Below are 17,901 nucleotides of genomic sequence, written 5' to 3'. Positions count from 1 at the left end.
TTCTAACATGGTATAAAAGGGGGCGTGTTAGCCCCAGAGCCATTGCATCTTGGATTTCTTTTAAAAATTAGGGAATTGTCATTTTAATGGCTTGCTAATTTACAATATAAATAACAAGTGTGGTGGATTATTGGGATGGATCATTGGGGTGTTGTTAAAGCTATGGTCCTAATCCATATCAGGGCCCTGAATTTACTCTAGAGTAAAATAGAGGGCTAGAGCTCCTATGTCTTTTAAAGTAGCATTTACTTTAAATCCTAAAATTATCTCAGTCAAGCAGTAAATGGACATATTTTTAAGCAGGATGACAGACCTGTCAAGAACTGATAGAATGTTTACATATACCTTTTCATCACTAGAGTTTGCATTACCACAGTTCAAACATTACATTTAAAGTTTCCTCACACTACTTTGCATCACACATCATGCAACATTTTTCCATGGAAGCAATTCACACATTGGAAGCAATACCAACAAAACAGTTATGTCTGAGTCCTGGCCCATTGGGTTCCTTGACACTGAAGCCTAAAACTTTGTATGTTTACTTGGGAGTCTGATGTTGTATGTTTATTTGGGAGTATGAAATTAGCTAATCAATGTTTCCCCAGCTCCGTATATGCAAGGTAGGAAGAACTGTGACTTTGTTACTTCATGAATGTTGGCCTCACCCTTTTTCTAAATACACTTTTGGTTAAAGGTCTGAAATTATACATGCTAGGTTTTCTCTGTGCAATTACAAGTAGACAGTGTATATGCATAGTGCATTCTTCTATCTTTTTGATCTAGTGCCCATGAGGTGCAGAGATGAGGACAGTGGGCTTCAGTGGTTGTATTTCCACTTTCTCTCAACACTATTACTGAGCTTCTGGGTATATTTAGGGAGCTTCTGGGTGAATTTACATTATAGAAATAATTCAGTTTGATACCACTTTAAGTGCTGTAGGTTCATCAAGTTTTTTGGTCTTTTCTGCCAGAGTGCTGTTGCCTCACAAAACTACCAGTACAAATTCTGTAAGATTTTGTAGGATGAAGTTGTACTAGTTAAAGTGATGTCAAACTGCATTATTTCTACACTAGAAGTACCCTTTGTGAGGATTAACTGGATAAAGATTACATAACAGTGTGCAAATTATACATAGACACTTCAATTATATCATTTATTCACCTCAGCCAGGCCAGGTGGAAACTTACATGATCCAATTTAGAGTTGTTCTTTTAATTAGCAAATTCTTGTGGTTTAACATTTCACTTAGTGCCTTGCATGTATTCATTGACATGGAAATGATTTTATTTTCAGTATGAACAGCATGAAGAAACTCATCCAGTAAATTGGAATGAGACAGAAACTATCATGATTCCTGCCCTCCCAATAGTTTCAGTTAGGGAAATCTAGGAAGAAACCACATATATTAATTTTCCCCATGAGATTTCATGAGATACAGAAAGGACTAAATGCTTCCATAATCAGGTGAAACCTTAATTAAATAAATGCTTTACTTGGTGGGTTTTTTATTATTATGGATATGAACCAATATTAGGAAAAGTGTGGAATATTAATAAATAAATAAATAAATATTACCAGGAAAATATCACCAAAACCAAGTTATCATATCCAGCTTGTAACAGCTGAATCTAGTGAACCAGATGAAATTCTGATTTTAACTGGAAATGCTACTACTCTGTGTTCCTGTTGTATATATTGTAATATATATTGTAATATACTTTATATATTGATTCAATACTGTTCCTCTTAGTATACTGCATATATTATCATAATCTTTGTGTTTTATCTCTACAAGTCATCCTATATACGTATATTCTTCAAAACAGACTGTTTTTAATAAATGTAAATTTAAAATAATGTGAAAAGACATCCTAAGGCTGCAACCAAAAGGTATTTTGCATTTTTGTTATAACAGAGGTAGCTGTAGGCCAGTTCCGCATATGGCACAACTCAGCTCACACTTCACTGGAGATTATGAAACTAGTTAGATTGATACTAGCAGACCCAAAATGTCACTTTGCCATCTGTGATTAATTGCTAAATGCAACCTCAGTTGCTTGGATCAGTGACCTGCAAAAGCTACAGTATACCTAATAAGGTTTTTTTAGTAGCCATTGCCAAGACATTCTTCCCTCCCTGAAGTCTACTTTGGCTTCTTTAAACAAATAATTACACTACATCAACCAGTGACAGTTGCTTAAGAATCTGCTGCCCTCTAAAACAGTTCTTTGATAATCACTTTTTTTATTACATTTAATTGGCCAATATATGAACTATATGCTAAAAAGTGAGGCATGTATTTAAAACATGGTTTCAACTTTTTATTTTAGGCAACAACATAAACTCTAAAGACTTTTTAAAATGCCACCATCAACATCACCGCAGTATGCTCCCCCTGATGGAGGATGGGGCTGGGTCGTGGTCTTCGGAGCTTTCATCTCCATTGGATTTTCCTATGCATTCCCTAAAGCCATCACAGTGTTCTTCAAGGAAATACAGGAGATCTTCGACACATCGTATAGCCAGATAGCTTGGATATCATCTATCATGTTGGCTGTCATGTATGCAGGAGGTACCTGAGAATATTTAATTTGCTTGCTTTATTGTCTTATAATATTAATTGAAGTTCTAATCCATAGTCTTGCTGGTTTTGGCATGCTGAGGCTATAAACTCATGTGCTGGGAGTAAGTCCTGTTGAAGTTTGACTTACTACTGGACATACATTTATACACACCTTTTTTTGATGTGTTTCTCTAAACAGCTACATGCTGGTTCTTCTGACTCCCTGTAAACCCACCAGCTATCACACTTAATGCATGATTCATAAAATGCAAAAGAAGCTGACCTGGTTCATCTGTAATGGAATCAGAATCTATCATCAGGCCTTACCTTTGCTAGGACAAACCAAAACATCACAAGATAGTGAGTGAGTTTTCAAGTTCTCAAGTTCTCAAACTCTGGAGAACCTGAGAATCCAAAAACATTGATTTGTTCAGAAAAACAACTCCCAAGATGATAAAAAAAGTAAAAATCAGTTGCTAACTAAAAATTTTTTAAAAACCAACTAGAAACAGTAATGGAAGTGGATATAAATTCCACCACATTTATGAACATGATTAAAACGTGACTTTGACGTGCATCCAGCTAATATACAGGTCACCCTTCTTCCAGAATGTATTGGGCATAACAGAGTATTTCACAGAGGAATAGAGAAGTCAATTGAACTTAACCATCAACTGTTGAAATAGAACCATCGATACAATAAATTAGAAATTAGGGCCTATATTTGTGTAGATCCACCATCACTCTAACCACTAATCACCACCTTGATGGAACTTATTTCTTTTCTCTACTTCAGCTCACTATGCTGCCTTAAACCAAACAGGCAAGCAAGCAAGCAAGCAAACAGTTTCAGAGACTTATCCAGCCCTCTAGATTAAGTCTGGGGGCTGCATGGAGGGCTACAGAAAGAAGGCTGGATCTCCACACTCCCAATTCCACTGAGAGAAGTGGTTTTATTAGAGAAATATGTACTGGATCCAGTGTCCATAAGACACTACAACTTTTCTCAGAAAGAAAGAAAGAAAAGAAAGAAAGACCATGAAAAAAAGAGAAAGATTTAAAATATGCCATTTAAATTTGATGCTGTCTTCTATTTCAGAGCACTGGTGAGAGTGGAAATACAGCCTAACTTTATCATACAGCTAAAGAAACTGATAAAATAGATTCAGTAAAAACCAATGAGCCATATTTATTTCATTTCCATGTTTGTAGTGCCTTCTTGTTTCTAATTGCCTCAGAGTTTTGTATCCTGATTATCCACCTGATTGATTTCCAGTTTATTCTCTACTGATTTTGCATAGGAGGTGTTACTTCAGATGTGGTACATCCGATCTGGATGTTACTGCTGCTTCTGTGGTACCTGCTCTGGGTTGAAGAGGAGTCCAGCCCTCACAGAGTTCTTATTGAACTCAGAGCTGTTGTGAGAGGAACAGTGATTGAACTCCCCAGTAGATATGCTAGTGCAACTGTAGCAGATCCACCTCTGGAAAATTAATGCCACCACTTAGTTAGATATTGGTGTTAATTAGAATACAGTGGATCCTTCCCATCCATGGAGGTTCATTTCTAGGGCCCCCACAGATGGGGAAAACACGGACACTGAAGCTCCATGTTATCAGTGCACCTGTGAGTACCTGCTGCTGCTAAATAACATGGGGTGTGGTGAGCCACAGACACTCCAATTCGAGGTGGTACGGGGGCTCTGCTGTATTCAACTCTTTTAGGATTTGTAGATTTAGGATTTGTAAATTTCATCAACATGTTAAGATAATTCTTTCTTTGTGACACTTCATCTTATACGGTCTGCCTTCAATATCCATGGATTTTTTTAGTCTTGGATTCAAGCATCCAATTTGAAAATAATTTTTAAAAATATAAATTTCAAAAAGCAAACCTTGATTTTGCCATTTTATACAAGGGACAGCATCTTACTGTGCCACTGTATTTAATAAGACTTGAGAATCCACAAATGTTGGTATCCTTGGGGGGTCCTGGAACCAAACCTCAGTGGATACCAAGAGCCCACTGTATTAGCAACTCAGAAATCTGCATGTAAATTCTAAGGCCTAAATCTGGTTACTGGAACCAACTACAGTAGACCCATTAAATCAATCAAACTTACCTAAATGTTGACTTAGCAAGTTCCCATTCAATCTATGAGTTTACTCTATTTAGGGCAAGTAATCGGATTTAGGTCTAGGTATCACAAAATAATTTAAAGTCACTTCCTCTACCTTCTATAGATAAAGTAATAAGGGCAGAGCAATTCAACCATGAGCAGTTATTTTGTTATCTTGCTGTAGTCATATGGCTTTAATGTGTTAACAGCAGGTAACCTTGCCAAAAGTAAACATTATTTGATGTTACAGTTATCTCATACTAGCTTCCCATGAAATAAAGCATTAAACAATCACTGGCAGAAGATGAAATAGGCCAACAATTAAAATAATGTTTGGATGAGAGTTATGCATTTATGTTTCTTGCCTTCTTCTATCTAAATGGGCTTCTTTGATTTCCACTATTTGATGTACTGTTGCTTGGAATAAAGCAGGAAGAACACAGTGTACAAGGTAGCTTGTTTACAGCAAAGCAGAGTAGATATATTGAAATTGTTGCAGGCACACTCTGTATCTCTTAATGCTAATTAAGAGAAACCCGAAAAACATTTGAGATCTGACACACTCATTATGATTTAGCGCTTTGCCTATTAATCTTCACAGTGGGGTCGTTGGGTAAGTGAGAGTCTAGGCAGAGGATCTCTGCTTTGGAGGCTTTCAACCTCCTGAGGTAATTAGCAGGCATCTGTGTTTCAGTAACAAGGTATTAACTTACCTTTCAATGTCTGAAAAAATTGAGACTAATAAAAGACATCCAGTAAGGAGGTAAAGGAATGTTAATTATGTTTATCACTTACTTCATACTTAGAATAAATGCCATTAAATTATAGCAGGCCATCTGGCAAATCCATATGGTCTCCTGCATTCATGGTTAATTCCAGCAAATAGGTCAAGCACAGCGTTCACCCCTTCAGGAAAGCATAAACAAGATGTGCTAAACTTCATAGATCAAGTTCTGCATTAAACTTTGCTGTCCACCTTAGACATACTTTTGCTGTCCCTTTCCATTCATGTGGAATGCTTTGACAATTGAGGGCTCAGTTTGTATATTTTTCAGCAATGTGCATGTCTTGATTTTGTTTGGTGTACATTTGGAATTTGTTGACTTGGCTTCTCATAAAACAAAACCAAATCAAATCCCATGGAATCAGGACAATCAACAGTGCCAAAGGTTCACTAGGGGTGTGTGTGTGTGTGTGTGTGTGTGTGTGTGTGTATCAAAGAATGCTCCATTTTGGAAAGGAGCAGTAGTTGAATCTCTAAGGCAACTCCTCATTCTTTACCCTGGGCTACACTCTGGCTGACAAGTGTGTTAAATGATGTCTTTCTGAATGAGTTCCTATGCATCAGAGATAGAGATGAAAGCCAGTCTCCCTGTTTTACTAGATCTTTAGATGTTAGAGAATATATACAATCTCCCAAATATTTTCTGGAGGTTTCTCTCATGAGGGGGTTATATTCCAAGACTCTCTATGGATACCAGAAACCACATGTAATAGGGGACCCTATTATTTTCAATTAAACAAATAACTTTTGGGCAAAGTATACCATAGAATTACACCAGAGGACCTAGAAATGACTAGAATGAACAGACATGGATTGTCTAGAGTGAACAGCCATTTTTTCAGACATGGATAAGTGACACCACGGATACTAAATTTGTGGCTATGGGGAATCATACTGTGTTTGTTTTCTTTCATCTGAAATCTGCATGGCATCAAATGACAAAAAGTCAGAACATAGAATAATTTATTTCAAAAGAATACTTGTACAGGGACTTATAACATTCCTTGAAAAGTCAATACTGACATACAGTGGACCCTTGTTATATGCTGGGGTTTGGTTCCAAGATCCCCTGTGGATAACAAAATCTGTGGATGCTCAAGTCCCATTAAATATATTGACATAGCAAAATGGTGTCCCTTATAAAAATTGGAAAATCAAGGTTTGATATTTGAAATTTATACTTTTTTTTAATATTTTCAAACTATGGATGCTTGAATCCCTGTATAACAAATCCATGTATAAAAAGGACCAATTGTAGTTGGATCTTGGCTTTAATGAAATGTATAGTGTAGGAACTCAATGACAGCTTGGTCATCTCAGGCATGTTTGATCACTGTATTAGTCTAATGACAAGCCAGAAATCGATCTTTTTTTATTATTGCCATTTTCTGCAACATTGAGTGAAGTTGTTTCCCAAATATCCATTGCTATGGCAAGCTAGATCATTCACGAAGATAGCAAACTGTCACTAGAGTTTGAACTTTCAGCTTGACAGTATACATGCAAAATATGACTATACATTTAGTTTAAACAAACAAAAAAAAACATTTTCCGAAGTTATTCAGATAATTTATTTCCAACCAATTATTACATTAAAAAACAAAACAAAACAGGAGTTCCACAAAATTGTAAATGGGACCACTACTGCTCCAACTAATATATCAGATATATTACCAATTATAAAGGCGAAAAAGACCACCCCTTTTCGCCGCTGCCTGGGCAGTTTTGACGTTTTGATGCTGTATGCTCTGAAGCTGCCCAGAAGCCGGCTTCATGCTGCCCAGCTGCTCACATGTGGGCTGGCTTCCGGGTGCTCCAGCGGCGCGGCATTTACATGCTACACACCACTGGAGCGTCTGAACAGTGGTTTCCATCAGAAGTGGGGCACAAAAGCCAGGTTTTTTTGCCAGCACAAAAAGAAGCGGCTATTTGCTGCTTCTTTGGGGGGGCAGCAAAAAGATGGATTAGGGCTGTGGCATGCAGTTACCATGGCCCCAATCCAGCATCCTCAGGGGCAGCTTCAAGCCACCCCTTTCGGGCAATCTGTTTTGCCTCATAGTCATGCAAAGTATATGTTAAGGATGTCAACAAGTTACATTTAATTTTTTACTTTCTATGAGAAAGTGTGTCTCAACATGTCAAGATTCCACACCAAAAAAATTCACCAAACACAGGGGGATTCTTGTAATTCCTGTGCAAGAGTAAAATGAAGATAGTTTCTCCCAATAATAATAATAATAATTAATAATAATAATAATAGGATTTATTTATATGCCGCCCAATCAATGGGAATCCGGGCAGCTTTCAACAGAGGGGATAATAGACGGTTCCCTGCCCTCAGGCTTACAATCTAAAAAGACACGACACAAAAAGAGAAGGAATGGGGGGGAGGGGATCAGGTCCAGCATTCTTCTCTCCCTTTGAGGCCTGGACATAACATAAATACAGAAACAACTATTTTCATGTATATTCTTTTCAAATGTCCTTACTGCAGCAAGGCAGCAATGCTTACAATTTGTTCAAACACTACTAGTAAAATTTGTGTGAAACATTGATTCAGAGGTGAAAAAATGTATTAAAAATCTGAACCAGCGAAGAGAAAAATTAAGAATCTCCTTCCACAAATCATTCTTTCTTGTGAGAATAAGTGGGAATTTACATGCCAAGATAAAGCTTTGAGATATGCATTCTTATTTCCACTACAGTAAGGATGAACCTACAGCAGCCCTATCCATTTCATATAATTTAAGTGGGGTTTGGAGAAGGTTTGCTGAGCAGGATGAGGTCTCTCATGGGTTTGTGAGGGTTCAGTGCAACTTCACCTCCCTGGAAAGTCCCCCACACTTGATTAAAAGTAAAGCTAAAAGTCTGTTTTGAAATCCTTCCCAATACAAGCTGCTGTTCCCAGCTCAGGACCATATGTAATTGAGACATTAGCTGAATGTATGGAGCACAGGGCCACCATGGGATTCACAGCTTTTACATGTTGTAACTTTACCCCACTACACTGAGCAGTGGGAAGTTCTATAGGGCTTACTACAGCTTTGTTCTCTGTGGAAGACATTTACTGGAGGCTTTGACATATTGGCATGTTATCATCTTTGTGTTTATTTGCAAATATACATAGTTAAGCATAGGATGAGGCACAATTTAAACACCTTAACAGACAGCCAAAGTTGACTTCTCCCACATCAGATCTCCTGAAGAGACAACCTAAGATATTTAGAAAACTCAGACACAGCTTTCTGCATCTCTTTCAGTTTCTCTTTTTAGAATTGGCAATTTGTTTTTCCACATCTAGGAACTTAACATGTAAGTGGTAGGGAGGAAGCCAAAATATTCATTGCATACAATTTACCTGCAGTTGCCTAAATAGAGAAAAACTTTCCAGTCATATAATATTAATGTTTACTCTGTGATAGAATAACAAGACAGGAAGGACAGAAGGGAATGAGAGAAATAGCAAAATGAGAAAGGACACGACTTTATCACACAGGGGAAATTAAGAGTTTAAACAGGCATTTTCCAGGAACATATGTGCATTTGCGGGGAAGATTTTCACACGATATCACAATTAGAGAGGACTTATCCCAGGAAGAACCAGAAATATTCTAGGAACAAATCATTCACATGATTTCCCCGTGAATGATATGTTGCTTGAGCAGTCCTGGCTCTTCCCTGGATAAGTCCTCGCTAATTGTGATGTCACGTGAAAATTTTTGACGCGATCACACAACTGTCCCTGGAGAATGCCTGTTTAAACCCCTGATTTTTCCCATGTGATAAACCCCTAAAAACAGAGAGTGCACTCAAAAGTAAACCTGAGGTGGAGAAAGCATGGCCAAATCTAAGATGAGACAGGAGATGAAGGCAGTGCCACTGCCTAGTAAAACAGCACAGAGACCAGCACAGAGTTTCACTCAAATAAACTGAAGATAAAGGAGAATAAGGGAGGGAGGGAGGGAGGACTGGATATGGAAAGACTGAGGAAAAGGGAATTAGAGGTTAGGCATGTTAAAATTGGAAGGAGAAATCTGCCTCCAATCTCCAACAAAATTCTTTTGAAAATATCTTGCTGCTAAGAGAACAAGCTAAAGAGTACAAGAGAGGAGAAGACAACTGATTATATAGCCTTAACCATCTTTTCCACGAAACACTTTAAATGGGTGATGATATTCTTGCCCTGTATTAGAAACTGGAGCTTCTAATTAGAAAATTCCACCTCCCTCTTATCTGCCATTTTCTTTAGGTGGCATTTTGGATAAACAGTTTGGCTTTGTTTTTCTGCTGCTTGATGAACCAGTCTAAATCTATCTGAACCAATTTGTTCCAATCCAGAATCAATCCAGACCAAATCAGTCCAGTTCAGAGCCAAGGTTAATTGGTCCAAATCAGGCCATTTCAGTCTGGGATTCAGACTTGTCACTTGCTGAGCCCTAATAATGAACATAATTTGCAGTTTGACCTGACATTATGTAAGTGCTGGTAAATTGCCTCTAGAATGTTGAGGAAGCATGCACATGTGAAAGCCTGGCATGCTTCCTAAACGTCAGGGAGTTGTCGGCTCCCCACCAGCATCACTGAATTGTTCGGGGAGAGGGAATTTCCTCTGAACGCAAAGTTTCCATTCAGAGAAAATTCCCTCTCCCTGAATGCTTCAGTGATGCTGGAGGGGAGCCGATGATTCCCTGATGTTTAGAAAACACACCAAGCTTTCACACACACACACACACACACACACACACACACACACACACACACCTACACCTTCCTCAACGTTTTAGAGGCAATTTACCAGCACTTTCCCTATGGAAAGTGCTGGTCTGATAATCTTCAGTGTCCCTCAACAGTTCTGTTAACTCCATCAAGCTTTGCTCTCCAACTCACCCAGTTTTACAAATGAAATTAGAATCATAGTCATAGACCTGGAAGGGGCCTAGTAGGTCACCAAATCCAAGATCTCAAACTAAAGTTTCCTTGTCCAGTCTCTTTTTGAAGCTGGTAAGAGAAGGAGACACCACCACCTCTCTAGACAGTTGGCTTCATTGCCAAACTTCTCTCACTGTCAAAAGGTTCATTGTAATGATTACAGTACTCAAAATCTACCTTACTATACCTTCAAACCTTAGACCTGGTCCTACCCTCTGGGTCAACAGAGAACAAGGCTGTACCCTCATCTTTGTGGCAGCACTAGAGGTATTTAAAACATCTGATCATGTCATCTCTTAGTCTACTCTTCACCAAGCTAAACATACCCAGCTCCTTCAGCCTTCCCCCCTCTAACTAAAACATCGAGATAATATGTGGATAGTCAGTTCAATGGCCTTCCCAGCAAAGGCTCTAAGTCAGAATTGTGCCTTCTCTCTCTCTCTCCTCTCCTCTCTCTTTCTCTCTCTCTCTCTCTCACACACACACCATGCAAGCTGCTGCAGATATGTTAAGACTTGCCACTGTAGCAAATGACACAGAATCCCAAATGCTTGTCTTTGTGCATTTTAGTTATGAAAAGGAAAGGAAAGAAGAGGAAGTGCGTGCAAATGTATTTGATCATTTTCATGCATGATACATTTGATTTCTCTTCGTTTCAGAGTAAACAGAGCCCGTCCTATGATGCCCACACAGCCCTTGTGATACTAAATTGCATGTTACAGTGGAAACAATATAGCTCTCTCTTTGCCATGTCACAAAGAACCCCTCTTGTTACATTATCAGCTGTGGTTGGTTCTTGAAGGTTTGTTCACATGACAACTAAAATGTAACTCCCAGATAAATTCTTGCAGTTTATTTTTAAGGCTAGTTGGAAAACCTTTTCATATGGTGCATTCAGAATATTGGTGAGTAAAGTGTTTGAAGCTTATTTAACAGAAGAAAATGAGGAAAGAGGAGAAGGTGAAGAAGATTTAATGTTTTTTTTTAATGGATCCCATGTTTTCATAAAGGAATAAAGGATAAAATTCTGCTGGTGGAGTATAAGTCTTAATTTGCATAGTAGTTGCTACAATAGTTTATTTTTTGAAGGGCACATACAAGGCATAAAGTGTAAAGGATTAACAAGGGCGCTGTACAGACTGCGGAAAAAGGGTGCTGCACCTTTTCTTGCCAGGTTGGAGGCAGTGCAGTCTCACTGGCAGCCCCTGCCACCCCAACCCAGCACTTCCAAGCCATGGAGAAGCGGCAAAATGCTGCTTCTCCATGGCCTGGAAAGAGGTGTCCAAGGGGCTTCATGTCCCCAGAAACCCCGACAGGCATGGCGAAAAGGAGAAAGGGGCCACCTGGCTGGTGCAGCCATGTAGAGGCCGCACCAGAAATGCATGTGCACAGAAGTAGCTCCATTTCACAGCTCCTTCCCGCAATGCTGAAAGGGTGCCCCAAGTGCCCTGCAGTGCTGCAGTCACATCACACATGTGCCAGTCCATGTGGAGGCGGCACATGCATGACACCATCATTGCGCACGCTGTATGGATGGCACACTTTCAAAATGGCACCATCCATAAGAACTAGGGCTGGCGAGCGTGTGGATGCTATGTGTTCCCCAGCCCTAGTTTTGGCTCGAGGACAGCGCTCCTGCACCATCTGTACCAGGCCAAGAATAACTATGAGAGACAGCTGAGGTAGTGAAAGATGTTCTGTTTACACCATGACTTCCCTAGTAATCTTGTCTTTGCTCACTGAGTTATGGCAGCTGGGTCTGGTCTGGGCATGAACAGCAGTTGATCCGTGGCCAGAAAAATTGAGATCCTCCTAGCAGCCCTCTGGCTGTTTCTCTGCACTAAGGGAGGTGCTTGTGGAAGCAGGCACAGTATATCTCTTTCCACATGGTCTGGAAAATTACTAACTTAGGTTGAATCCCTGCATATGCCTATATGTGTCATGAACAGGGATGCTAGGCATTGTCTGCACCTCAGCACAACAAAAGCTCAGAACAAGGAGAACATTATTTTCTAAAAGCAATGATTGTAAACACACTGAGACCAAGCAATAGTTTATGGAAACATGGGATCTATTTGCCTCAGGATATTGAATTCTATCCAATAATTTTCTTCTGTCAGCAGAATGGTCATTGCACATTACACATATCTAATTCTCTTTCTCTCTCCAGACCCCTTCACATCTATTCCAAAGAGATAGAGGATTTTGTAGTACAGACTGAGGAGGATGCTAGGGGCTGTAGGAAGGGATGGAAAAGAAATGTGCATGATTTGATTATATGAGCTGTATGCCTTTTATCGCACACACACACACCTGTCTTTGTGTGTGCGTGCGTGCGTGCACGTGTGTGCACACTTCTGTTTTCTGCATCAGAAGGAAGCCATGAGCATCAGATTCCCTCTTTTCTTCTGCTTTCTGAATTATATGTTCATAAATGCACACAACTAGCAAAATGTATCTTTATAAAATCTACACAAACACAATGGGAAAAGCATAAGCTTTCCATACATTAAAACAAAACTGATTTACAATCGTATGTATGTTAGAAAAGTGAGTGCTCAGATATGTACACATGTCCATACAATTTTGCAACCCAACACAAAATCAAAACAAAAAGGTTGTGAGGAGTATATAGGTGGGATTTGGAGAAATGTAATGAAATTGAGACAGAGAACTTTTCGTGAGCCTACTTGGAGGGGAAAGAAACAAAGGGAAATACCTACTGCATGAGAAGTATAGTAATATAGGATTTAGCCCATTATGGCAGTCACTACCATAGTTATCTCTTAGGATAGTATCGATAGTGCATAAAGGATATGTCTCACAAAAACATATCAAACTGGTTAAGAATAGATCTACACCTTTAGAGAATTATATCTTATATTTAATATATATATATATATATATATATATATATATATATATATATATAATTGGCACTATATAATAAATTATGAGAACTGAAATCCATTGTGCTCTTCTTATAAGCTTCAAGAGACACATGGCTTGTCACTGCTGGAGGCTGAACAGGCAATACAGTTGTTTTTTTCCAGGGATATTATTGTAAAAATGAAATGACTTGCAAGAAAAGAAAAAGACAGTTGCAAAATTCATGCAACACAAACACCAGATGGTTACCCTTTAAAAACTTTTACACATGATTAATTAAACTCCAGAAATTATTTTCCTAAAACGTAAATAGTAACTGCAAGTTCTGAGCCCTTGATTTTGACCAAACTGAATGGGCAATGTCTAGGAAATTGCTTGGAATGACCTCTATGTCCTTTGCTGTGGGGAACAAATTTTATTCTCCATTAGAATGCACACTGAATTTTAAAAACCTCATTTAGTGTGTCCTTGAAAACACAACTTCCCAATTTCCCAATGCCTTGGGGGCATTGAGGAATACTTCACATTTTGGTGTTTTCACACACACATACATTTTAAAGAATGTTCGAGTAATTTGAGATTTGAAGGTGAAGTAAAGTAGATAAGTAATAATGAAATGACATGTCAAGAAAGAATTGTGAGAGCTGCTGAGAAACCTATCCATAAGCCTCCTTTATGGTCACCAAAACGATACTTCCCCATTTTGAAGAGTCTTGAATTAGCAAGACAAATGTCTCTTCAATAGTAAATGTTGCATCAAAAGCTTTCTTATAGAGAAAGTTCCTTTTTGAACTCTATATTCATACAATATATAGAATAGGCAGGAAAGAAGTGATTTATTTTATCTAAAAACATTTCTTTATGTAACTATAATTTACCATATCGCACAAGATAGATTTTCGATTTTTTCTGCCCATCGCCCTTTTATTTTTCTTTTGCAAATGCAGCCAGTGGCCCAAAGTATAGCTGAAATTGGTGAAGACTGACAGGGAAATCTTCCTGTCATTCAAAGCACTCTCAGACAGAACTGGAAAGGGAGAGCAACTTTCTTTACCCCGTTGTCTTATAAAAACAGTACCACCAGCTGTAGCTGAATTTCTGTTTCTGTTGTCTCCAGGGGAAAGAAATGAGCCATACAAGCTCCTAGGCTAAAATATTAACACTATACTAATAGAAATGTGCTGTTATACACATCTTTCTCTCAATTTCCCTGAACTTGCAATATAGGAACTGTGGAGTGTAATGATATTTCAATTTGCTGTTTTCTAAATGTTAAGGCTTTTTTTTCCACAACAACAAAGACAACACATGAAATAAGATATATGTTAGAAAGGATAGGATTGTACAGACTTTTCCCACTTTTTAAAACTGCTTTTAAATGTCCTCTCTTTTCTTCCTGCTTTTCCCTTTTGTCTTCCACTTACTTCAGTTATTGCAAGCTGAGTTCAAAGTGCAACTCCATTAGCTCAGCTGGGGAGAAAAAGAGATGTCTCCTGCCCCTCTCTCAATAGGCCCAGGCAAAAGAAAACTGCTGCATCCTCTCCTAGCTGGTGTTCTTTCTTCCTCACTAATAGACTTTGCCATTTGTACCACACTCCAGTATTACTTAGCACACATCTCCTGGTTTGCATATGTGAAATACTGAAGGGTATACCAAGGATATGATGGGACCCCTTCCCATTTCATGCACAGGAGACAGTTCAATTGACTGTTGAATCTTACTCTAACGGTGGCAGTCCAGCAGCCATGCCTCACTATTTAAGAATAACAGGCTAGACCAGGGAATTTAGGGTGTGCTGCATAGTAATTTGATGAAAAACGGATGTAGATCTTTATTTCATTCTTACAGGCAAAACAAAACAAAATCAGTTTTCCCCATTATGTGAGCATGGAAGAAGTTTTGCACATCTTTTTTCAATGAGGGAATTAAAAAAAAAGGTAAAAAAGGCCCCCCCCCCCCCCCCCAAAATACTCTACTTTGTGAAAAATGTTGGGGTTTCTATGAAAACAAAGTGTTTGTGAGAAAGTCCTAAAATGTAACTGTTGACCATTTTCTGAATGAAATGATTTTATCTGTCAGGGTACATTTTCTTGCTGAGGATGAGAAAATTAGTATCTGTACAGATACTATAGCAGATCGCTCATGCTATGTTATTCCCTACCACCTACTCACCCATGGCTAGGTTATGTTTCAGCACAGATATGTTATGAAACCTATCATAAATATGTTAAATTGTGCTTTCTCTATTAATTTCTATGGGGGTGGGGTGGGGTGGAATGCTTCTTTCCAGAAAGTATAAAAAATAGATTTTCCAAAGAGAGCTGAGTTATTCAAACCATGCACAGGTTTGTTTGGATTTCCCTTTTCCTTATCTCTCTGAATTGAAAGTTCTCTGAGCACTCCATAATCTCATTCTAACATAGCCAATTACACCAAAGACTTTATGCCATAAACACAACACAATGTATATTTGTTCCAAGAAAATGTTTATGTTGTATTGTCAGGAAGCAATTCTAAGCATATTTACTTAGAACTAAGGTTTCCTCAAATCAATGGCACATCAAAGTACATGTGTTTAAGTGACTTTATTATTTTTCCCAGCACTACTGAGGTTTTGATAGTCAGAAAAAAATAAATAAGGAGAGTCCTCTTTAAAACATGGGCTAAAGCATTAATACATCTGAGAAAAATTTGAGCTACAAGGGACAATTTATTCTTTGATGTAGATATGCATTCAGTTCTAAGGCTGCTTTGAATATACACTGAGTACATTTAAATCCTTTTGTTGTAAATTCTTTTGAGATTTGTGAAATTAAAGTCATATGAACATGTTCTTAAATAAAAAATAAACTAATGCTGGTTACACACCGGCAGTTGGGACGTCCGGAGGACGTCCCATTTTAAAAAAGGAGCGTCTCTTCTAGACGCCCTTGAGTCTAATACAGACTCTGTCCGTACAATATGGCACCGCCTCTTCTACATGGCTGGCGCCATATTGACGTATCGGACGCTGAGCGTCTGAACATCACGCAGTGCTAATGATGTCACAAATGCGCCCTTGGTGCTTCGCGATGTCATCAGTGCGCCGCGGAAAGAAGCTCCATTTTGGAGCTTCTTTTTTGCTCCGCGCGGGAGCCGTGCGGTGTGGCTGCTGCGGCTCCTGCGCGGAGCAAGTGGCGGCGGCGGCAGACCGCCTCAAAGCGGCAGTCTATAACCCGCCTAAGAACTGTGACTTAGAACTCTAACTCTTAAAACTATTAACTCTAAGTTGGAAGTGCAAAAAATGGATACAAAACTGGAAGGTACAGTGAATCTAAAAAGTTTGTCACCCTGGTAGAAACCGTGAGATCTCATGATTATAATGCGCTAAAATTCATATAAACAAGCTAGAAAGGAATTGTGTGAAGAAGCAACATAGGTGCAAATTATCAGTGGGCCACATCTTTAGTCGTGTTCCTGTGATTGTGTTTTCCACCCAACACTTCCCATATTAGGGGCAACTTCTGTTAGGAGGGAGGGCAGTATTTCATCATTTAGAACTTTGTTTTTTATTTTAATCTTTATTTTATTAGAACCATAATAAAAACATAAATACAAACACAAATTTCACATTACTATATACATAATAAACAAACAAACAAAAATGAACACCACTAAATAGACACACCCTAGTAACTTAAAATAATGAACTTTCTTCTCTTAGATATCTTCTCCCTATATGTTCTATTTAGATATTAACACTTTTGTAATTTACAATATTTATATAACACATATGTTCTCCATCATTTAAAGTTCTTCAACATTTCTTCTTTTAGAACTTTGAAAGATAGGGCCCTGTACATATCATTCAGAGATAGAGAAGATTCGCCCACTGTAGAGCACATTGTGCGGTCAGGATGAGATACCTCAGGGTTGTCAAACAAACAAACATGTGGCTTCACAGCTCTTGGTATCCATGTTGTCCTTTTGTGTGATGTATCCCTGAATTCAATGCATGCTATAGAATTTTACATCTGGAAACTATCTTCAAGGTCCTTTAGTCCAGCCTCGTTTTCAGTATGAGATTTTTGCAAATGAAACAGGCCCAATGGATAATTGCTCACAGTCTACATACAGATGGGCCCAAAGGAATGGTGCATGGCTGCGCTGGCACTCATCACACCAGGACTGCAGCAACCACATGTGCCTGGCCCCAATCTGGGCCCTGGTGTAGTCCTGAACTGGGCCACCAAAAGGAGCAGATCCTATCCACTCTTTTTCGGCCTGGTTCTTCCTGGATGGTGCAGCATCCGCATGGCCATCTGAATGCTAGACTCTGAACATGGCCGGAATCTACGTCATTTGATCTGTGTGTTTTGGGCCTTCTCTTAGAGTTAAATTAAATTGTTGTTCCCAACTAGACTAGACCTGTTGAGTCTATAGAACATATACAAGTGCCAGCCTACCAAGTCCACATGGATTCAGTGGGCTGTTTATTGGAACTAGCAGTAAAATTTATTCCCTAGTGTTGAGTTGAAATCTAGTTCGTTGAAATGTCCACCTTTGAATTCTAGTCCTGCTGGGCTGAGCAAAAGAAAACAAACCCTCACAGTAGCTGTTCACAGATTTGAAG

The 17,901-nt window shown here is 38.8% G+C and overlaps 1 protein-coding gene across 5 annotated transcripts in view; it reads left to right on the top strand.

Moving 5' to 3' along the window:
- Nucleotides 1-17,901, top strand: part of SLC16A7 (solute carrier family 16 member 7) — a 127,133-nt gene that overhangs the window by 74,551 nt on the left and 34,681 nt on the right. For all 5 annotated transcript variants that reach the window (XM_042468993.1, XM_042468994.1, XM_042468997.1 and 2 more), the window contains exon 2: nucleotides 2,335-2,576. In XM_042468993.1, coding sequence (XP_042324927.1) covers nucleotides 2,366-2,576 — 211 coding nt within the window. In that variant the 5' untranslated portion in view covers nucleotides 2,335-2,365. The remainder of the gene's footprint in view (nucleotides 1-2,334; nucleotides 2,577-17,901) is intronic.

This window comes from Sceloporus undulatus, chromosome 5 (assembly GCF_019175285.1).
Source record: "Sceloporus undulatus isolate JIND9_A2432 ecotype Alabama chromosome 5, SceUnd_v1.1, whole genome shotgun sequence".
Lineage (NCBI taxonomy): Eukaryota > Metazoa > Chordata > Lepidosauria > Squamata > Phrynosomatidae > Sceloporus > Sceloporus undulatus.
Note: the sequence above shows the minus strand (reverse complement) of the source record. Positions and strands in the feature narration are given on the sequence as shown.